The sequence below is a fragment of the Pararge aegeria genome, chromosome 5, assembly GCF_905163445.1.
Source record: "Pararge aegeria chromosome 5, ilParAegt1.1, whole genome shotgun sequence".
Taxonomy (NCBI): domain Eukaryota; kingdom Metazoa; phylum Arthropoda; class Insecta; order Lepidoptera; family Nymphalidae; genus Pararge; species Pararge aegeria.
In genome coordinates, this window is record NC_053184.1 from 18085380 (window position 1) to 18107922 (window position 22543).

General features: G+C 35.8%; 2 protein-coding genes across 6 annotated transcripts in view; both read left to right on the forward strand.

Annotated features, from left to right (window-relative positions):
* The window catches only part of LOC120623859 (DNA-binding protein D-ETS-4), a 53651-nt gene extending 46892 nt beyond the window's left edge, over window positions 1-6759 (forward strand). For 4 of the 5 annotated variants that reach the window (XM_039890129.1, XM_039890131.1, XM_039890132.1 and 1 more), the window contains exons 5-6: window positions 2274-2426; window positions 5413-6759. In XM_039890129.1, the coding sequence (XP_039746063.1) occupies window positions 2274-2426; window positions 5413-5603 (344 nt within the window). In that variant the 3' untranslated portion in view covers window positions 5604-6759. The remainder of the gene's footprint in view (window positions 1-2273; window positions 2427-5412) is intronic. The other variant, XM_039890130.1, reaches the window with a different exon arrangement.
* Window positions 6760-13242: 6483 nt separating this feature from the next.
* LOC120623798 lies at window positions 13243-20402 on the forward strand. Its single transcript, XM_039890046.1, has 6 exons — window positions 13243-13939; window positions 14712-14949; window positions 15529-15775; window positions 16391-16624; window positions 18239-18416; window positions 20160-20402. The coding sequence occupies exons 1-6, from the start codon at window positions 13427-13429 to the stop codon at window positions 20325-20327; spliced, it is 1578 nt and encodes a 525-aa protein (XP_039745980.1). The 5' UTR covers window positions 13243-13426; the 3' UTR covers window positions 20328-20402.
* The last annotated feature ends 2141 nt before the right edge of the window (window positions 20403-22543 follow it).

Sequence of the window (22543 nt, forward strand, 5' to 3'; positions counted from 1 at the left end):
CTTGCTCGTTTAGTTGTTTGCTATACGACTACCGATCAAGAAGTTATGGGTTCTGTTCTGGTTCAACCAATTTTAGGCTTTAAATTCTCTGAAGGTACGACAACGACCGCTTCATCTAGTAGAGCACTTTAAGCTGTAAATTTTGACAACCTCCCTGGTGCTACGGTGAGCACTGTGAATTTAAGTAGGAGGTCTCGGGTTCGATTCCCGGCAGGGGCAATCCCGGCCGGTCTGGTCTGGTCTGGTGGGAGGCTTTGGCCGTGGCTAGTTACTACACTACCGATAAAAACGTGCCGCTAAGCGATTTAGTTTTCCGGTGCGTTGACGTGTTAGTAACCGAATAGGGGCCTATTTACCATACTCCCTCACAAGTTACCCGCTACCATCTCAGACTGCATCATCACTTACCACCAGGTGAGATTTCAGGATTGAAGGTTTTAAGCCTATATCATCCTCTCTTCTATGAGAGAATTTGCTTGTAGGAATTTAGAGGTATCGAAAGACATCGGCGAATAACTTTCCTTTCTTCCGCCAACGCTAGCCAATTTTCGAATGCATTTTTAGACTTGAATGAACTTTTTGAATTCAGAAGAAATCTGACGATTTGTATCTTCTTCCTTTTGCTATTCCAAGATCCACTACGTGTCTCTTTTCTTCATTCACTTCTATTAGCAATCACCTCACTATTAAGTCCTATTACACGCATTTCATCTTTAACACCGGTCATCACTCTTCTTTGTTCTACGTAGACTTCTTTGTCCTTTTACTGAATAATTTAACATCCTTCTGGTAACATGACTTCCGCATTTCTGATAAGAGATATTTTTTCAAATGTTTTAAGCAAAAAAGATACATTAAGCTTAGTAACAGAAACCCACACAAATACCATTAATATTTATTACAAACTGACTTTTTAAAATTTGAAGTAAACACTACATGAACAGACAGACACACTTACCGCGCGTCAACTAGTGTGAAATAACTATAAAACAGCATTGACATTATAAAAATGTATATGGATGCCATTTGATACTATCAATCCAGTTGATCTAGAATGCGACAGGAAGCCGATATTGATGCTTACGTTTTTTGTCTTTGTAAAGAATAATCTTGTGATTTCTAAAGAAACTTGTATTTATTATAAGCAGACATTTATCCGCGATTCTGTTCGTTTAATAGAATAATAGAGAAGCAAACAATGACTGAGGTCCTACGTTTAGTACCACCGTTAGTAATGATTATGAAAAAAAAGTAATGTGAAAAAAAAGTAATGTGAACTAAATTAAACTACAAAATTCACATTACAAACAAAATGTATTTTTTATGCAGTATTTTGTGATTTCTATAAATGTATCGGTAGAATACTTACATCATCCCGAGTGTGATTATCTATAACTTAAATTCAAATTTGAAACACAAATGGCGCCATCAAGCCGCCATGGCTTGATGGCGCCATTTTCAAATGTGGAAATTCGTACAGTGATGAGCAGTTGTGCTTTTTTTATTTTTCGTTTATTACGCTACTTATTTTATTTTACTAACGACGCCAAATTAATGAAGAACTGTTAAACCAAACAGAATGTACAAACGTTGTAAATCTGCAATCTTGTTATCTTACCAGTTTTCTCATCAACTGTTTGATTTTTATGTTGTTTTAACATAACGAATATGTCTCAGACAAGATTCTCACATAAAATGATTTAAAATCTTTTAAAGATTCAGCAGTTTATTTTCAATTCGTTTCTTTAATTTTTAATAAAAATGATAAGTTGTATCAGCTATGTATCTTCAATACACATAATACATCAAATACGTATGTAGTATTCGTTTTAACAGTTGCCACTCGTCTGCAAATAGAATCTGATCCATTAAACCGTGGAGCTACCAGTATGTTTACTCTAACACTTCTGTCTGTTTGTTTATGTGGCCCAAATTGAAGGTCATGTGATGTGGGCGTGATACACACATCGCTCGGCATGAATAGGCCAAGCTGCGTGGTGGGAATTGAATATTTTATATCATCATCGCCATCCTCAACTTATTAGCTTCTACTGCTGGGCACAGCGATGCGAGATCTTCGAAACCCGGCTAGACTGGTACTGAGAATATTTGTTCAGACATTAATCAACTCTATTTTATTCATAGTTACGCGAAGCGGGAATTTTTAAAATAACCTTTTTCAATAAACTGGCTAATAAGCGCAAAAATGTATATTCAGATCGGAAGGTCTACTTGTTAAAGATGTTATTAACGGTGAAATTTCCTTTCATTAGCAGAAGAAGATACAGAGTCAGTAAACACAAGTGCGAGTCAGGGAGGAGGGAAAGTGAAGTCGGGCAGCACGCATATACACCTCTGGCAGTTCCTGAAGGAGTTGCTTGCGTCCCCCCACATACACGGATCTGCGATACGGTGGTTAGATCGAAGTAAGTATTCCTTATTATTATAAGTCCAAAAAAGCATTAAGAGCAGCAGTCGTCTGTGCTAGTACTACCATCTATGACGATCATCAATCCGCCCACCCAGCATGGTGATAATGGGCAAACCTTTCGTTGGGAGAGGCTATTAGTCCAGCAGTGGATTGTTTTATATTGGCTCGCTACAGAGTACAGGTCTCTTCTAAAATAGTAGGTCTTAGTCCACCACGCTGGCTCACTACGGATTTAAACTTCAAACGCTTTTGAGAAGACTATGGAGAACTCGCAGGCATGCCGGCCTGCTCTCGATATTTTCCTTCGCCGTTAAATCAAGTGATAGTTTTAATTCCATAAGACTCTATCTTCGTAAAGTTCAAGGCGTGCCGAGGATTGAACTCAGCTGTCAAAGGTATTCGATCTCTGACACAATCGCTCCACTGATTAACTGAAACGATTGTACCTATGTTCTATATCTTCAAGGAAATAAACTAAATTAAAATTAAAAGAATATAACCTCGAAAATTAATTCAAAGATTTCTTTAGATTAAGAAGTAACACGTTAATATTTACAAAACATTAATATCTTGGTGTATAAGATCCTCCTACTTTGTTCTCTAGAAGCCATTCAGTAAGGCCTAATATTAAAGTAGGTACGTTTAAATATAGTCAAGATTTGTCACGATTAAAAACCCACAATACCGGATAGAGCTTTAATTTATAGGGCATTGTATTGTTTATGATTGTAACTAACATAATAATTCAACATTGATTGTTATTCTAATGATGAACTTGATTTACAAATAGGATACAGTTGAATCAATTGCTAAAACTTGGTGCGTGACTTAAATAACTGCTGCTATCACCAAGTTTGTATCGACAACTTATGCAATAGTTATAGCGAAATGTTCAAGTTCGTCAGTCGTGATAGACTGCAATGTCTATCACGACTGACTAACTTGTGCAGAGATGGGGAATAATTAACAGCTTCAGTCTTTTCTGCTAGCTACATGTAACATCTTCGACTTCTTGAGTCGATTTCTCAGTACTTAGGATTGTGGATTGTGGACATAACCTACCTAATTCACCTCTTTGTAATTGAGTGCTTCTTTAACTTGATTCGTCCAACGTCTTAAGCGATGTCTGCGCGGACCCATACTCTGTGGCGAGCCGAAAGGAACATCGGTTCGCCACAGAGTATGGGTCTTTTTTAAAATCGTAAGACTAGCATAGTCCACTAAGCTGGCCCACTAAGCATTGATACTTTAAACGCTTTTGAGAACACTATGGGGAATTATTAGGCCTGCAGGTTTCCTCACGATAGCTTCATTAAAGCAAGTGATATTGTTAATTGCATAAGACTCACATGTCTTCGTAAAACTATAAGCGTTCGATTCTTTTTTAGCTTTGACAGAAGTCGAGCATACTCGAGTATTTTCCCCAGAAAGGAGTAAGAATGTCATTGGCAAATTCTAGTGACCTACATTTCTATTGTCCTTGTTGTACAAGTTTTTTCTGTAATTAAATCAGGATACATTTATTTACATTACAAAATAAACATGTATTCTTTCTTATAGGCAAGAGCCAGGACTCAAACGGGTTTTGGGGGCAAGATACAATAAAACGTCCGTAATAAATCTAGAATTGAAATGAAGTGCCAGTAAAACCTGTGCGAGTCACGAGATGTTATCTACTGTAGTTAAAACAAGAGCAAAAATGACTGGTATTAGGTTGTCTCTGTTTATGTTCATTTCCTTTGTTTCCAAGTAGATTATAATGCGAACAATTTACTAAGTGATATTGTATTTTAATTGGTCGTAGCACGGAAACTAGTGGATTCAGCTATAAAAGTTAATCTTATGTTTATTGTTGATAGCTCGATGCTGCGTTGTTTAATTCTTTAATAAAAAAATAATTAAATAGAATACTTCTTTCACGCACCAAGAGATGAATGTGATTATTTGCATAGATAGTTTCAGGGCTAAAGAGTTTATGTTGAATTTTTTAAGTATAACTTGGTATAAAGGACATCTGTCTGAACAAATGATTGGAACCTTTCATAACCAAAAACCTTTCAATATTACCAAATCGAAACGCGCGTCTTTTGCTTGTTTTTTCTTTCAAATAGCACCTTTTGAAGTTATTATTATATCAGTTGAAGTAGCGTCTCGGTATACTAGAGCTTGCATTTATAATTTATCTGCAACTTATGAGGTTTTTTGTGTATAGCCTATTACATGTGAATTGATATTATAGTGTTTTATACGTTCTTGGGTGGAAATCCATAGCGACATTCTCAATCCAAGGTGAACAAGCCATTTACTCGCCATCTGGTAGGTACTCTATAAAATGCTCAAAAGGTTACTTTTCTGCTTCGTGACTGGATCTATATACTATTGGTATCAATACATTGTCTCGAGGTACAACTATTATTGTTGATACGTCTATTTTTGGTATTAACGGCAAGATTATGGTAATTCCAGCTACAGACATTGATTATGTGGAATTTACTAACAATTGTGCCGAGAATAGGATATTAAGTTACTAACTAGGTCGTTTAAATATTTAAATAATTATGATTTGTGACACTACACTACATTTAGTTCATGCCCTTATTGGTGCTAATTCAGTAGTAAATGAACTTTTCTTGCACTAAAAAACCAATGACATGTCTACACATAGCGCGAACATTTAAATGGTCTAAGCGTTATAGTTTTCCAGAACACTTCGACTCTTTAGTCGCAAAATCCTGAGTCAAAGTTTGTTCTGAATTGAATCAAATAAATAAGTTTTATTTAGACATCAGAAGTAGCCCTTGTGATACAATCACACATCACTTGTAGGTAGGTCATACAGAAGCAAAAATTCTATACAAGTCGTACTCACTTGAATGTAGATACTCCTTCATCTGTACGTACCTAGATGTATTACAAAAACAATAGCCTAATTACCATTATTTATCAATAAAACAATGTTTAATTCATGTTGTGTTCCGCAGGTAACGGAATCTTCAAAATTGAAGATTCAGTCCGAGTAGCGAGACTGTGGGGCAAGAGAAAGAACCGGCCAGCCATGAACTATGACAAGCTGTCCAGAAGTATTCGGCAGTACTACAAGAAAGGTATCATGAAGAAAACTGAGAGGAGTCAGAGGCTCGTGTACCAGTTTTGTCACCCGTACTGCTTGTAAGCTCCTTGTGATGTCGTAGTATAAGTGAATTGTACATAATTGTTGTAAATAATGGCTTGTGTGAGCCGCGGTAATGCGGACACCTAGACAACTGGTTGAGTTTTACGACGTGCGTAAAACTCAACGCAGTTAATGAGTTTGTCGATGTTATAGCATCTCAAGAGGCGAGTAAACGTCCTTAGATGTGAAAACATCGATTGACACTCCTCCATATAATTCGAGGAAGGTAATTTTCTCTAGAATTCTATTGGATGGAGTTCATGGTCGCGATAGTTTTAAGTTCTTTTTTACCAGCGACTAGAGGTCGGTCATCGATCGTTTGATTGGACCGATCATTTTGATTGGTTTTCGACCGACATTCGAAACCTGGTAATGTTTATCCCATATATCTATGATATATTTCTAGTACGTTCTATGAACTTTTAGATAAGCGATTTGTAAATACTACGTTCGAATCTATGTTAAAATAAATGAGCATAAGTTTGCTCGCGTTCTCGTTTAAGTTAATGAAGAGGTAATTCTCATTTAATTTAAAATAATTAATTTATGTTTTTTTTTTTACTATTATTTGTTAGCAACGTGTAACGTTAGCTTAATGTTAATACTAATAATGTTTTTCAATACATTTGTGTGTGAGCACGCATATGGGACACTTGCAATTTAGGTTTAATTAACTTTAAGTGGTGGTGCTCAACTGCTTGTGCACATATCTCTTCAGTAAACGAAAATGACAATTAGTTAGTAGATACAAACGATAACACAGATATACCGGTCCATTTTGTTTACCAAAGAGTTTTGTTAACAAAAGGTTAGCACCATTGTGATGTATGAACTCTAAACTTAAGAGTAAAAGAATTAGAAATGTTTATGTGAGAAATTAGAAATTTTGTGCCAAATAGACAGTAAATTCGGATTTATTCGGGACAAAATATTTGTATTATAAGGAGCTCACCGATGTAAACTTGTATGAATAATACCTTATTTAGAACGGTGATGGTAAATGGGGTCATAGGTTTAAGACATAATGTAATTAAACTACGACGCAGTAAGTGTCGATAATAAGTAATATTATAGTAATTTGATTAAACTAATGTAGATTTTATGAATCATGTAATTATTATGTTGCATCAAAATAAATGGCCATTTTTATAATCAACGTATTTTTTGTATTTCTTAATTTCACACACCATTTTACTTTAATCAGCATCAGTAAAATGAAATCATTAGAAACCTTCTTACAGTCTAGCCAAGTCTAGTCACAAGTCTAGTCTAATCTCAAGCTTATTGGATTTCTTTTATTAGCTGACATTAGAGAAAATATCCCGCGTAATTTTTGTATAACAAAAATCATCACTGCCCTTCACGTATTTATTAAGATATTATGAGGAAAGGAAGGAGATATGTTTTAATACGAATAAAGGAATACTACGGTGAAGGAAAACATCGTGAGGAAACTTGCATGCCTGAGAGTTCTACATAATGTTCTCAAAGGTGTGTGGAATCTATCAATTCGAACTGGACCAGCCTAGTGGTGTACCTTAACCCCTTCTCATTTTCTAAAAAGTCCTGTGTCCTGTAGTGGGCCGGTAATGGGTTGTTGATGGTGATGAAAGGAATACTTAAAGAACCATTTCTTCTACACTACTTGGACTACTTGGAGTATTTCTTTGACAGAAAGAATGGAATGAACCAAGAACTTTCACTGACCACGTACAATTCACGGGAGGTGAGTTTTTTCTTCATCGACGGGTTTCTGCTGTATTGGTTGTAGAAAATGACTTACACATACATTCGGTTTCAGCCACGCTGTAAGGAAAACAAACTGTTATGTTCAATCGTTCGTAAGTATTGATCCTTACTAAAAGAATCTTGTCATTTTAAAGAAAACTTATAACCTTGCCCTGTACAGTATGACATTGTGTTGTATAGTAAGTAATAGAAGATGAAAGAAAATTAAAATTAAGAGACGTAACGGGTGGAGTTTAAATATTTTTTAGGGTCTGTTTGTCTGTCTGTCTGTCACCAGGCTATACCTATCTCATGATGAAATTTTCACAGATTGTGTATTACTGTTGCCGCTAAAGTGATAATAATAAAATAAATATTTTTAGGGACTCATGATTCATTGACAAAAGACATGATTTTTATGGCGATTTTATCGGTAATGGTACGGAACCCTTCGTGCGCGAATCCGACACGCTGTTGGCTGATTTATTTTCTATTCCACTATTTGTTATTCCACTACAATTAATCCCTGGACTGACGATAAGAGATGATGCAGTCTAAGATGATAGCGGGCTAACCTATTAGAGGAATGACAGTAATATTAAACACATACGTATCGGAATGCTAAAACGCTCAGCGGGACTTCTTTGTCGTAAGGGTAACTAGCCACTGCAGAAGCCTCCTACCTCCCAGGAGACAAAATAAGGTCTATGAGTAAGGAATTCCGTTGCCAGTATCACAACGTTATGACCCATAGTGAAGGCAGATGAAACCGCGGAGGAAACTAGTGTGCAGTAAAATTTGTCATTTGTGTTCGGATTTTTTTTGTCACACATATCCATTTGAATTACAACATTATTGTAGGTTGGCATATGCATATTATTTAGGCTCAAGTTGCATCAGGTTGCGCAAACTTGACGTCATTTTGCCCACCGTCAAATTCCTCGAGTGAAAGTGCCTTTCCACTTACCGAGAGGGGAAGGGGGGCCTAAAGAAGCCATTTAGGTTTTTATTGAACGCGAAAGATCGTGGGTCTTGCTTGTCAGAACTTGTGTTTTAAATTAAATATTTCACATGGAGAAAACATTCGACTCAGATTCGCAAGAGAGGGTTCCGTGCAAAAGTCGATATAGACAATCGACTTACTAGAAACGGACATAAATTAGTTATATCTGCGTATCGACTGAGAAAAGAACAGAACTCCTCTGTGGGGATGTATATATATGCTTTTATAACATAATACCGAAGGCAATATTAGATCTACCTTTACCTAAGTTTAAACAATATATTAAAACACATTTAACCAATAGTGGTTACTACACAATTGATGAATTTCATAACGACAAGGCTGCTTGGAAGCAGACTACTCCGCTTTCATCTCACACAAGATAGAACAATGATTGTTAAATTGTAAAATGATTTTGGAAAAGAGCAACTGCTGAGTTTCTTGCCGGCTTCCTCTCGCTATACTCTGCCTTCCGAACCGGTGGTTGATTCACTACAAACAGACAGAACACTTCTTGGCGTTTTAAAAGTCCTTATATTAGGCCTGCTTGCAATATCCAAATGATTTTTTTTATTTTTTTTATTTTAATCTTATTATATTTTTTTTATAGTATTAATTAACGGTTCAATCAAATGGGCTTTCTGATGGTAGCTCTGTAGTCTGTGTTAATAAAACCAACTACTGCGATCTGCCCAGCGTAGTCATTATGGGCAAAACCTCTCGTTGCAAGGTCTCCAGGGCTATAAATGGATGCCCTATGAGTCCGCCTCCAAAATTCAAAATTCAAAATTCATTTATTTCAAGAAGGCCTAATATAAGCACTTTTGAAACGTCAAGTCTGTATGTAGTAACTCTACCACACAATATAAGCTATATCTATGCAAAATTTCGTTAAGATCGGCGCTGTCCTTGAGTCGAACGTATGTAACAAACGATCAAACATACACTCCTTCAGTTTTATAATAACCTTTACCTAATCCGCATTGTGTTCATTTTATTGTGATAGTTAATATTATAACTTTAAAAAGTTTGTCCGTTCAAATGCAACAGTTTTTAAACCCAATCAGAAAAAAACGTGACGTTGAACGTGTTTTCATGAGCGCTTATGTTGGGTTCGATTCTAGGCTTTGTGACATCACAACTCATTGTAAACATGGCACGGATTACTATAGTTTTAATCAAATAGACACCTCAGTTAAAAATTCTTTATTTTTTATATCACTCCAAGTTAGCCCTTGACTGCAATCTCACCTAGTAGTAAGTGAAGATGCAGTCTAAGATGGTAGCGGGCTAACCTGTTAAGGAGTATGGTGGTTAGAGGTTCCCCTAATCGGTAAACTACGTGATATCGCACCGGAACACTAAATCGCTTAGCGGCACATCTTTGTCGGTAGGGTGGTAACTAGCCACGGCCAAAGGCTCCCACCAGACCAGACCAGAGAAAATTCAGAAATTACAAAGTCCCCGAACCCGGGAATTCTTACTGAAATCCACAACGCTCACCGTTGTGCCAGGGAGGTTGTCATAAAGTAATAATAAGCCAACTCTAACTTGGCCTTTACAGGTTTCTTATTTTTTATAATCCACGATACAAGTTTAAGGAAAACAGCTTACCAAATTTACCGAATCATTCTAAGTGAGATTGTGGTTTGGCTATTCGTTTATACCCAAGTGTTCTTTTCAATGACGTAGGTGCCTACAGTACCTACGTAGATTTTATAAGATACGTCATGGGATAAGGTTTAGTCCATCACGTCATGTAGGAAAATATTCCTATAATACTTAAAATAATAATTATCAAGTTGGTAATTTGAAGATTTCATAATAATGAATATGGCTTACTTCATCGTCATTTCAACTCATTACCGGCCGAGTACAGGGGACGGGTCTCCTCCCACAATGACAAGGGGTTAAGGCCGTAGTCCATCACGCTGGCCCAGTGCGGATTGGTGGACTTCACACTTCACTTCACCTTAGGGAACATTATGGAGAATTTTTTTAGTTGTTAGTTTCCTCGATGTTTTCCTTCACCGTTGACGCAAATGATATCAATTGGTTGAAACATAACTTAGAAAAGAGTTGTGTGCTGGGATTCTAACTCGGCCGCCCGAAAGTGAAGTCGAAGTCCTACACACTTGGCTAACAAACAAACAAAATAGTTTAGCATACAAAAATAAAGAAATTAAATTTTTTTTTAGCAGATAACGAATTTATCTAAAACCTAGATACCTAGTTCAAAACGGGCGACTGCTATAAGTCTGTTGCTAAGTTTTGTCTTAGGTTTTTTACCTATAAGTAGGTATTTAGTGCAAGCCTCTTGTCTTAGGTACGCAAGCAAGCATCTAGTATAAATTAGTTTTATTGCCTAAAGCTTTGTGGTTGGGTGTTTAAGCCAAAAACAAATAGCGTTTTAGTTGTTTATGGTAAACAGACACTATTCAGATCGTGTTAATATCTGTAAGTGTAGCATAAGTCATTAAAAACTTGAACATTTACCTATTTGAACTTTTAATTAACCTCATTATTTTTCTTCTTTGTAATCCTTGACAATTCAGTGTACATTTCAAGTTTACAAAAAAACAAAGGTTATCATTATCTTAATTATAACGTCTTGGAAACGGGACATTCGAACTGTGCCAATTGCTTTGTGTGCTTTAATATATAACTAGGTCTTATTGTTGACCATTTAAAAAAAAACGTGAAATATAGTGGTTAAGTTTCAAATGAATTTATAATCCCATAAATAAAAATAAAACTATTTCAAAATCATTTCAAAAATTATTATATATTAAATAACATGGTCTTACCCATCGAAATGCGTTGCTTGTACTATGGTGACTGAACGGCTAGCAATACTGACAAGCCTTAGTAAAATGCATCATGTAAATGGGGGCTATGTTTTTGCACAGATTTTTTGGTAACTGGATGCTTTCGTAGTTACCAAAAAATATAGCAAAAAATAAAAAAAAATAGATTATGGCGGGAAACCTTAATATTTGCACTTAATGCTGCAAATGGTGAACTAAATTGTCAACCATCTATATTTTTCAATCTGTACATACACTTAAAAGCTGTGCCTAAGCAAGTAAGCTCATTTTTAATTATGTAATCGCTAGGAGCTAACACCTTGTTCACACAAGGCGTTGCCTAAAGGTCGGCTACATTCCAAAATTGTGATTCCAGTCCAATCACCAACTGGTACGGTTGGCGCTTTATCCATATCAATTATTTATTTATATTGTTTATTTATCATAATTACTTACTAAGATACTGTTCCTACATTTGTACTAAGTAGGTGAGTAAGCAATTACTATGGACGATATAACAACACAAAATAAAATCATTCAATAAATTATAAATCGTCGCCATACAACACGCCTTTTCTTAAAATCTAAATGTAGTTTGATTTTTGTTCATACTTACTAATCCTACTATCCTACTAATTTAATTTTTTTTTCTTTCTTAATATTATAAATGTGAAAGGGTGGATGTTTGTTACTCAATCACGCAAAAACGGCTTAACTGATTTGGCTGAAATTTGTCATGCATGTAGCCTTTCACATGGAAAAGAATATGGGCTACCTTTTAGCCCGATTCCTTAAGTTGTTCCCGAGGGAAAATTGAATATTGTTAACGATTGATTGTTGTTAGCTTATCACCACAAAATTTGAAGGCCACGCAGACGAAGTCGCGGGCAGAAGCTAGTATAATATATGCGAAAGTGTGTTTTTTGTGAGTTGGTTGGTTAACTTGTTTGTTTGTTTGTCCTTCGTTCACGCCTTAAGCAACCTACAAACCCTTGATATTTGGCTGTTTATAGGGTTAGCTAAAAAGACGGAGAATAACATATGCTTTGTATTCGAAGAAATCAAACGGTTCCCACTGGATTTACTAAAGCCTTAATAAATGCGGACGAAGGACGCGAATAGCTAGTAGTTATCTTAATATATATAAATTACTTGTCCGCGATGGACTCCTTAACTACTTAACCGATTTAAATTAAATTTACACACTTCACCGTGTGCAGTTTGATCTAACTTAAAAGATATGATAGCTTACATCTCAATTTACAGCCGCAATTAAATATCTTCTGTAAGATAATGAACCCAAAACTGCATTTTTTTTCATTCGTGTCTCTCTGTCATCACACTAAAACTAGTGAATGCATTCAAATGAAACTTTGAGCGAGTAGTTTATAAATTTTCGTGGTAAATGTAGTTTTTATCCTCTTTGCACTATATTATTTCCTTTTTATTTGGGTATGTATTTGAGTTCCTGGTGAATCGAATGATACTTGTACTGTCTTTATTCCCATTTTGTGGCCAACTTCAATTACTCAAATCATTGCAATTAATTTAACTGCCAAAATTGTTAAAATGAGCCCATTATCTTTTCAGGCAAAAGGTAACAACCACCTTAGATATATTCTACTAGATAATATATTTAATTTACTACCTCTCAGACGTAGAAGAAGAAGAAGACTTACATCTATACGTCATACCTAGTTATGTGTACCTACATAAGTTGTGTGTTTTTGCAACAAATGAGAAAGGGATTTAGAGTTTAGAAACTCCACGCTACTTCAGTGCGGGCGGGTTGGTGAGTTTTTCCTACACATGCTATGAGTGACAAAAATCGTGACTGACGGATTAAAAGCTTTCTAACCATGGGCGTGCCCTTCCCTAACTTATTATAAGATTTCAACACTTTTTACAATCTAATTATTATGAAGAAAAGACTGAAACTGAATGAATTAAGATAATAATAGCAAGAAATGATAGATAGATTTTAAACAGCTTCACAGTTTTGTACGTAAAACGAAACGCGTTAACGCAATGACGTCACAATTGACGTCATTGGCTGTTTGACATTTGACATTTGAAGAGTTCCCTTTGTTTTTATCGCGACCAAAGTTGTGTAAAAACACAGAACTATCAGAAAATTATTTAAAACTTTAATCCAAATATAAACAAGGATGTTTAATCATTTTATGAAGAACATCTCATCATTAATTCTTCCTTAAAAGTGTTACTTTATACGTTGCGACGGTTTCGCTTAAAGCTAGTAGTGTGGGCGGCCAACAGAATTAAATATGAAGCCAGGAAAGAGTGTAGAGATAAAAGAGGAGATAGTGGAAGTTCATACAGCAGCCCGGTCTCCTTCTCCGAAGCAAAAAGTGAAGGTACGATCCCGTAGCGGCTCTGGTTCGCGTAAACTTTCGAATGGTCATGTTACCCAAGAAGAACCAGAAATACAACATGAAGAACCTTCGGATAGGTCTAAAACTAGAGAGAACTGGACGAAATCCGAGCAAGAATCGTTAGACACCGAACTGCCTATACATGATCAAATTAAAATGGGTATATTAGGTTTTGTTGAGAAAGAAATTAAGAAATCTGATAAAAATCCTTCATTTGTATTCTATTCTCACGACCCTAATGGTTTAGATGAAAAGTTTATGAAGACACTGTCCAGGCCGTCTAGCGGTCATAAGGAGAAACGCAGTCCTTCTTATAGGAAGAAAAAGAGGCATTCATCTCGGCATAGAGATAGAGATTTACATGATTTTGAAATACCGGGCTCTAGTCTTATTGCATTAGAAAAGGTAAGTTTTAAATCTATTTTGAGTTATAAGTGGAACCTAATAAATAATGTTATAATGAGTGGTGAAAAATGGAAAAAATCTCCAGTACAGGTTATAAAAAATGTAAGGGTAGGTATTGTACAAGCTATTAAAAGCTTACCCTGTAGTTTTTAAAACTTGTACTGGAGTACTGTACATCACCTGGCCGTCAATGTATACCACATATGCAGGCCAATGAGTGGAGGTCTGCTCCTTTGCAGTGGTCAGCATGTACCTACAGCAGCAGCTATAGATCATGAAGTCTGAGTCTGGTTTGATCCCCGGGTCAGGGAAATTATTATTATTTGGTTTTCCTATCAAGAAACTATAAAGTTATGATATACACACAGTCAATTTTAGTTCCACTAAACAGCCTTTATATATGATCAGGGATAAATTCTATCTATAAGCTGCTTATTTAGAATCAGGAAAAGCTTACTTAATGAATTTATACAAGCCCATAGAGTTTGGATAACTTAAGATAACCTTTAAAGGATTTAATGGATAAAATTTATAGGAGCTTTTCTGAGCATTTATTGGATAAAAAATTGGATTTCTCATTTTGCATACTTAATTCACTCTATTCAGCTCCCAGTTCCCAAAACCATGTGCTGTGCCCATTGGCACTTCTGTTGGCTATGGCTTCTGTTAATCTATGTTGGTAACTATAGTTTTTCAATGGATTTCCTCAGGTAGAGATAAAAATATCAAAACAGAATAATCTATAAGAAATGTGTATGTGCGTGGTTTTCAGGTTGATGACTACTTAAAGGAGTATAACAAGGATGAAGAGGTAACCTTGAGTGGAGAGTTAGAAATTGAGGCAAATGATGTTGAAAATAACAACGGTTCATCAAAAGGGTTAAAGCACAAACCCAGGAAGACTCGACGGAAACTGAGAGAAGAACGGCATGATACTAATGCAAATGGAAGAGATGTTAGCCCCAAAGTGTTTAAGACTGGAACTAGGTCCAAAACAATTTCTAAAGCAGGTTAGTTTGTTTTAGTTGCTAAAGTGTAGACTATAGGTCATAAGTTTACTGTGATATCACAATTTAAATTGTTTTCTTGGATTGGTGCTATCTACAGTTTCCAACCAATACTGATTGCTGGCAGGATAAACTGCACAATACGGCTAAGAGTTGTATACCGCCAGAGTATTTTTCAACAATACTCACATTGAATAATCACATTTGCATTAGCAACATATATGCAACTTTGCTCATACCAAAAAATACCAAAACAACTCACAATGTCTGCTTTACACCTCTTTTCCATTATGAGTACAAAAAAGTAGCCCCGAACATTATTTGCATTCTATTTCACACTAACATACACAGAACTGAGTGATTATTTTGAAACTGCTTGTAAAATCTTGTGTTAATTAAATATTTCGTGTAAATACATTAAGAAATAACAAAGCAACCTGTTTTGATGTAAAGCTTTAAGCAAATAAAGAATTAAGCTTTCTCAAAACTTGATTCTAATTGAGGGATGCGAATAGTTTGTGAATAGATATTAGTCACAGCAGCAAACTGAAATAAACACTAATCCATCCATTTTTATTCCAGCTCGTCCTACCGATCTAACTAAGATGCTAGAAAGTTTAGAGTCCAGTGTCCCATACCACGACCAGTATATAGACAACCCGTTCTCATCACCGTCGCCACTCACGTCACCTAATGATGAAAGAATAGACCCATTTAGGGCTCAGAGGCCTGAGAAGATATATTTGCAGGGTGGCGGAACTTTCAGAGCTGTGTCAAGAGATAGAATGCTAGAGTCACAGCAATCAAGAGATGATGACAAATATTCAAGGTAATTATAACTGTTTTGGACAATTAGCCCCATCTTAATAGAGGCCATTTTCTTCTGAATAGTAACAAAGGTGCATTGATAGACTCTAAAAATTGCAATTAATGTAAATATGCCGTAAATTCTTAAAGTGGGTCAAAAATGTACCATTTCGTTGTGTTATATTTTTTAGTTCGTATTTTTTACTGACACATTTTAGGGGTTCCATAGTTGGTAGTCGAAAAGCAATTCTCGAATTTTGCAAATGATTTTGACAAGTATAATTATTAGAAGAATGTTCAAGAAAGGACCAAAACGAGCAATTTCATCCAGGATGCTTAGACTATATTATGTTCTTTTCTCTCAGTCAATGTGAAGAGTAGAGTGCTTCGGAAACAGACTCGTGCTCGGATTTACTAGAAATGGGCTATGACCATTAGTCGATTTTACAGCCTCTCTCGCTGTCTTTTGGGAGGCTAAACATATTGTATGGCTCATTTTAGTCTCTGCTTGAACAATCAAAACAAGTTAACATAGTGATCATGAGTTAGCATCACACATTTGTGTGATAAGATGTTCTAAGGCCATAATAAATGACGGAACGGATGATCGACATATCGGATTTTTGCTACCTTTCAGGATAGGTGACCTAACCCCCCTAGACGTGGCCCTCGCGGCGCAAAAAGCGTGGCGCAGCTGTGCTCCCGCTTGCCACGGTGTGCTGGGTGGGCTGTCACTCTTGCACCTGCTCCTCATCAGCTACTCGGACAGCTTGGACGCGGGACACCTCTCCTTCCACGCGCTCGTCACCATGCCATACGTCGCCAGCTACTACTTCTTCTGCGTTCTATGTCTGTTATCTGTTCTAGACAGGTAAATGATCCGAACCTATCGAACACGCAACATTGGTGGGTCTTTGTTTTTGTGTAGTCGGAGTAGGAAAAGAAGTATGAGTAAAAGAAAAAGATTTTAAGGAAGTAACCACCACATACAGTTAAATAAATGGTAAATGGTACAGTCAGTATAGTCAGTCACTCAGCGAGCGATGGAAAGAGCCATGTTAGGAGTATCTCTTACGTGATCAAAAGTTACCGACATAGCTCAACGAGTCGCGAAACTGAAATGGCAATGGGCGGGGCAGATAGCTCTGAGAACTGATAGACATTGGGATTCAAGCGGACCAGAATCGTGGAGTTTGGAACTCCCTACAAAAGACCAGCAGTGTATGTCCAGCAGTGGACGCCAATCGGTTGATTTGATGACGATGAAATGATTTATTTATTTATTTATTAGCTTTTCAAGGGAAACAAACAGTATTATTACACATAAAAGTAATACCGTATTTTTGTATCACATAAACCAATGAAGTTTCCACAACTTGGTTATACATATAATACGATAACATCAACCACAATTGCTTAGGAATAAGTACCTAGCAAGCAATTATTATACAAAAAAAAAGAAAAAAATAATAATTTAATTAAAACAAGAATGAAAACAAAAATGAAAAACAAAAACTTTAAAGCTATAGTACTTATTTTGTCATAATAAATTTCCTAAAAGTGCCAATTTTGACATGAAAAATGTCCGTCTCACAATATTTGTTGTTAAAAGCATTGCACGCACGAGATAAAAAGTTATTTGCCGAATACCTTGTCTTCCATCTAGCCCACGCAAAGGGAGGTTTAGTTTATGATACTACATTACCAGTGTTTACTATTTACAATTAGTTATTCACCGCGGTACTACCCGCTTTGACCAAAGTACATAAACTACAGAAGTGTTTCTTGCCCTTCGGTTATGCAGCTACTGCCTGATGCCATTTTGTAGATTTAAAATAATTTACAAGAGTAAGGTTTATCTACATAAGACTGTCTTGACATTATTTTTTTTTCTTTTGGAAGGGTTCATCATCATTCAACCCATTACCGGCCCACTACCGGGCCATGCCCACCACAGGGCATGGTTCTCCTCCCACAATGAGAAGGGGTTAAGGCCGTAGTCAACCACGCAGGCCCAGTGTGGCCAATCCACACTAGGCTATGGTGTTGTAGGGATTTTTATTCCATAACAAAGATTGAAAATCACCTTTTAATTTTTAAATTATTTTTGTTAGACGGGCCGCTTTATCCAGCGCATTTATAAGGCATCAGTGCACGCGGATGAAGTATTTTCCGCGTGCACTGATCCCTTATTAATATTTCAGACGGAATACGATACTGGGCCCGCACCTATAACTTTACGGATTTAATTTAAGCGATTAAATATCACTTGCTTTGCTTCAACGGTGAACGAAAACGTCAGAAGTGGGAAAACCTGAGAGTTCTCCATAATATTATCTATGGAGGGTGAAGTCTTCCAATCCGCACTAGACCAGCGTGGTGTACTACGGCCCGGAGACCCTTACCCTGAAGTATGCCGGTAATTTTTGATTATGATGACGATGAAAGTAATGAGATTAACATTGTATATTGCATGTCGTTCCAGGTTAGATGTGACCAGCATCGACCTAACACGTGGGCTACAGCCATGGTTTCAGCCGATAGTGCTGGTGATACTGTACACAGCTTGCTTGCTTGTATGCACGGCAGCCAGGATGTATGACGAGCTGATGGTATACCAGTATGCGCCGTTCGTGGCCAATATCACCAGCAATGTCACTACTGTGAGTACCATTATTTGATTTAAAAGCATTGTTGCAATTATAACCTTATTACTAAGTTCACATAGTTTATAATCGTTCTTGAGTAGGTATTACACATAACATAAACAAAAAAGTGGTTTCGAGAACATCCCTCGTAAGCTGGAATCTTATTATAACTGAAATAAAATAAAGCCTATGTTACTTCTTGGTAAATCCGAATATCTTACTATCCCAGCAGTACAAGAATTTTCTAAATCGGTTCATTAGGTTTCAGACTTTATCGATTACAAAAAAACAAATCTTTCCCTTTTATAATAAAAGTATGTATAATACTGTGAGTACAAGTACTTAATTTAAAAGCATTAAAAGTTACATTATATCCTTATTACTAAGTACATTAAGTTCATAATCGTTAAGTAGATGTGTCACATAACATAAACAACCAAGTAGTTCTGAGAATATCCCTCAAATATAACAGTTGTAAGGAATCTTATTATAACTGAAATAAAATGAAGCCTATGTTACTTCTTGGTAAATCCGAATAGCTTGTTGTCGTAGCAGTACAAGAATTTTTTAAATCTGTTCCTTCCTTTCCGACTTTATCGATACAAACAAACAAATCTTTTACTTTTATAATAAAAGTATAGATAATGCTGTGAGTACCAGTATTTAATTTAAAAACATTTACAGTTACATCATATCGTGGGTTCGATTCCCACAACTGGCAAATGTTTGTGTGATTAACATGAATGTTTTTCAGTGTCTGGGTGTTTATCTGTATTTTATAAGTATTTATGTATACTATTTATAAAATTATTCATCAGTCACTTAGTACCCATAACACAAGCTACACTTACTTTGGGGATAGATGGCGGTGTGTGTAGTGTCGTAGTATATTTATTTATTTATTTATATACCTTACTAAGTACATAAAGTTCAGAATACTGCTTGAGTAGGTATGTCAAATAACAGATGACATAAACAACAAAGTAGTTCCGAAAACATGCCTCAAATATTATAGCATAAGCCTATGCTACTTTACCAAGTAAATCCGAATAGCATACTACCTTAGCAAATCTTTCTTTCTTTCAAAGAAATCTTTCCTTTTTATAATAAAACTATAGATAACATATTTTCTTTCTTTATGTAATTAACGTATTATCCTTTTTATCATCTATATATACCTATTATACTTATCATCGTAATGTGTTATAAAAATCAAGTTTTTAATATATATTATTAAGTTTACATGACGCTTTTAAAATAAAAGTTTATTTAGGAAAGTAAAACTACTGTAAAAGCTAATGGCTGGAGCCTTCTTTTAAGTGTAGTGTTGCTTTCCCTTTATCAGAAGACACCGCTCTTCGATAACAAGAAATAAACATAAGAACGAGGATAGGTATGCAGACAAAAATTAATTTGTGATGATATTAGAAATAATAGACACATACGTTACACATACGTTACATAGAAGAAGATAAGTTTACTAACAAATAAAAAAAGGTCATTACAATATATTTAAAGTGCATATTACTTTGCGTGTGTGTGTATTAGTGTGTGTGTTTGTGTGTGTGTGTGTGTGTGTGTGTGTGTGTGTGTGTGTGTGTGTGTGTGTGTGTTTTTGTTTGTTTTGTGAGTGAGTGCCTGTCTGGATGATTAACCTCTTTAAGTGCTATGTTTGTGTTTGCGTGCTTTATTTAAAAACGTGTCATATGTATGTTGTTAGTAAATGCTCTTAATAAATTAATAAATAAATTGTTTCAGCCCACCATCCCAACGTTCTACCACACGTGGACACACTTTTCGATATGGCGGGCAGTGCTCTCCATCTTAGGTTTAGTATACTTCATCATATCCAACCCCCCGGACTTAGTGTATGTGAACCTCAGCAAACTGTTGCAGTTCAAACATTCGTTACAGAGTATTGGATGATCACTCCATTTTGTGCTCTTAATAGTGATTGCATGTTAAATACGCGTCGAGCAGTGAATATTACTTATATACACTTTTTTTTTTTTAGTTTATGGTTATTACTGTTTTTAATTATTCTGTTATAGCGTGGGTCATAGTTACCAAATAAAGAATTATTATTATTATTATTAATATAAAATGCAAATGACGTCATCAGTGTATGTAGTGTAAGTTTACAGCTCAATATACGTGTCGTAAACCGTAATAATTTGACAGTTTGAAGGATTTCATATACCAAATTGACTCAACATCTATTCGACTCAAATTAAAGCTCTACACATAGAATTAAAAACATACAAAACCCTCATTCAGCCATTATTGCATTAGTCCAAAAAACAGTAAAAAATTCTCGCGCACGTGTCTTACTTTACACCCGCGAAATGTTGCTAGCTCTTAAAAAAAACCCATGTTATGGTAAACGTTTAGAAGATTAGAGGTAAAATAATTACTGTCGACTGCTAAATGGTATGAAAGAACTAACCGCCAGTTCAATACACTACTAATGTGGAGGGCTTTCTTCTTCAAAATTAGTCGTGTACAAGGTTTCTGTATCTTCTCAATTCTGGGGCTTTACATTATGTGACATAATGTAAATTTTCGAAATTTTACCACGAGAGTGTGTACCGCGGGTTGCCCACGCGTCATACATTTCAAACAACACCTTATGTTTCATAATTATAAGGCTCAAATTTCAATGACATAATTTGAGTCAAGTCGGTGTTGGGTCATTGAGAACATTATAGAAAATTCAAGAATGCAGGTTTTTTCGTGATGTTTTCTTACACCGTCAAAGCAAGTGATATTTCATTGTTGAAATAGAAAAAACTCCTATAACTTGGATTCTAATTCGGTCCCCCCGAAAGTAAGGCCAAATTGTTAACTACAAAGCTATCAAAGGATTTTGAATAAATAATAAAAAAAAAAAACTAACAACCTTAGTTGTGGTTTATCTCTGATATACAACGTTTAAATTAAAACCGGAAAAATAATTCGCAGGCTTTAGAGGTACATTATGTACTATCTCTCACACTTATCTGTGAAACCGAAAACCTAATAGTTTATGAGTAAAAACTATGGCAGTCATAGTTTTTACTGAAAGAAATCCGATACAGACCGAACATCACATGCAAAATTAAAAACATGTGACTCCTGACACTTTATTAGTACGCGTCGCGTAGCGTAAGTACTATGCACGTGTCGGTCTTTAATCTTCAATAGGGTTGTCCTAAGTACACGCTCAGAATGTTTTGAATTAGTTTGTATGGACAACTTTTACCGAGTGATTCCTTATGAAATATTCTTATGCATCAATAAATCAATACATACAATTCGTTGTATATATTGTATATATTGTATACGTTGTATATATTGTATATATTGTATACGTTGTATATATTAGTTGTCCTTCTACTATAGGCACCAGTGACCTTTCAGAATAACCAAACGTTTAATAAGTTCTAACTGTAAACAATCTGAACAAATCTGTTAAATTTTAAATATTATATAATGTCTATAGTTCCGTCCGAGATGGCGAATTCCCTTACGACGAGTAAAATGTTGTTGATGGAAGCGGTGATAGCCCAGTGGGTAGGAGCTCGATTTCACTTTCGGGAGGCCGATTCGAATCCCAGCACGCACCTCTAACTTTTGTAAGTTATGAGCGTTTTAAGTAATTAAAATACTTGATTTAACGGTGACGGAAAACACCGTGAGGAAGCCTGCATGCCTGAGAGTTCTCGAAAATGTTCTCAAAGGTGTGTGGAGTCTGTCCTTAACCCCTTCTCATTGTGGGAGAAGACCCGAGCCCTGTAGTTGGCCGGTAAAGGGTTCATATGATGAGTAAGATGTTTTATTTTGAATTCTAAACTTCTTTAGGCGTGGTGAACAAAATTCATGGTACTCACGTCATCGTCACCGAACGCTTTCAAACGCCTTATTAATAATTTGTATATAATATGTAAAAAGATTTAGTTGTTTTATTGGCTGTCCCCAATGACTGCGGAACATGTTTATTTTTTGGTAATGACGTTTTACTGATGACGTCATTTTTTATTTTCCGTACCGACTGGACAAACATGCGGACGCATAAGACTTGTAATGTGTAAAATAAGAGGTTATGTTTACAAACATAGTATACGTTTTTATAATAAGAATGTATGATACTAAATGCGACGCGT

Coding starts and splice junctions, on each gene's coding strand:
- LOC120623798 (XM_039890046.1), top strand. CDS start 13,427: ATGAAGCCAGGAAAGAGTGTAGAGATAAAAGAGGAGATAGTGGAAGTT. Junction 14,950..15,528: donor CAAAACAATTTCTAAAGCAG/GTTAGTTTGTTT, acceptor TTTTTATTCCAG/CTCGTCCTACCGATCTAACT. Junction 16,625..18,238: donor CTGTTATCTGTTCTAGACAG/GTAAATGATCCG, acceptor ATGTCGTTCCAG/GTTAGATGTGACCAGCATCG.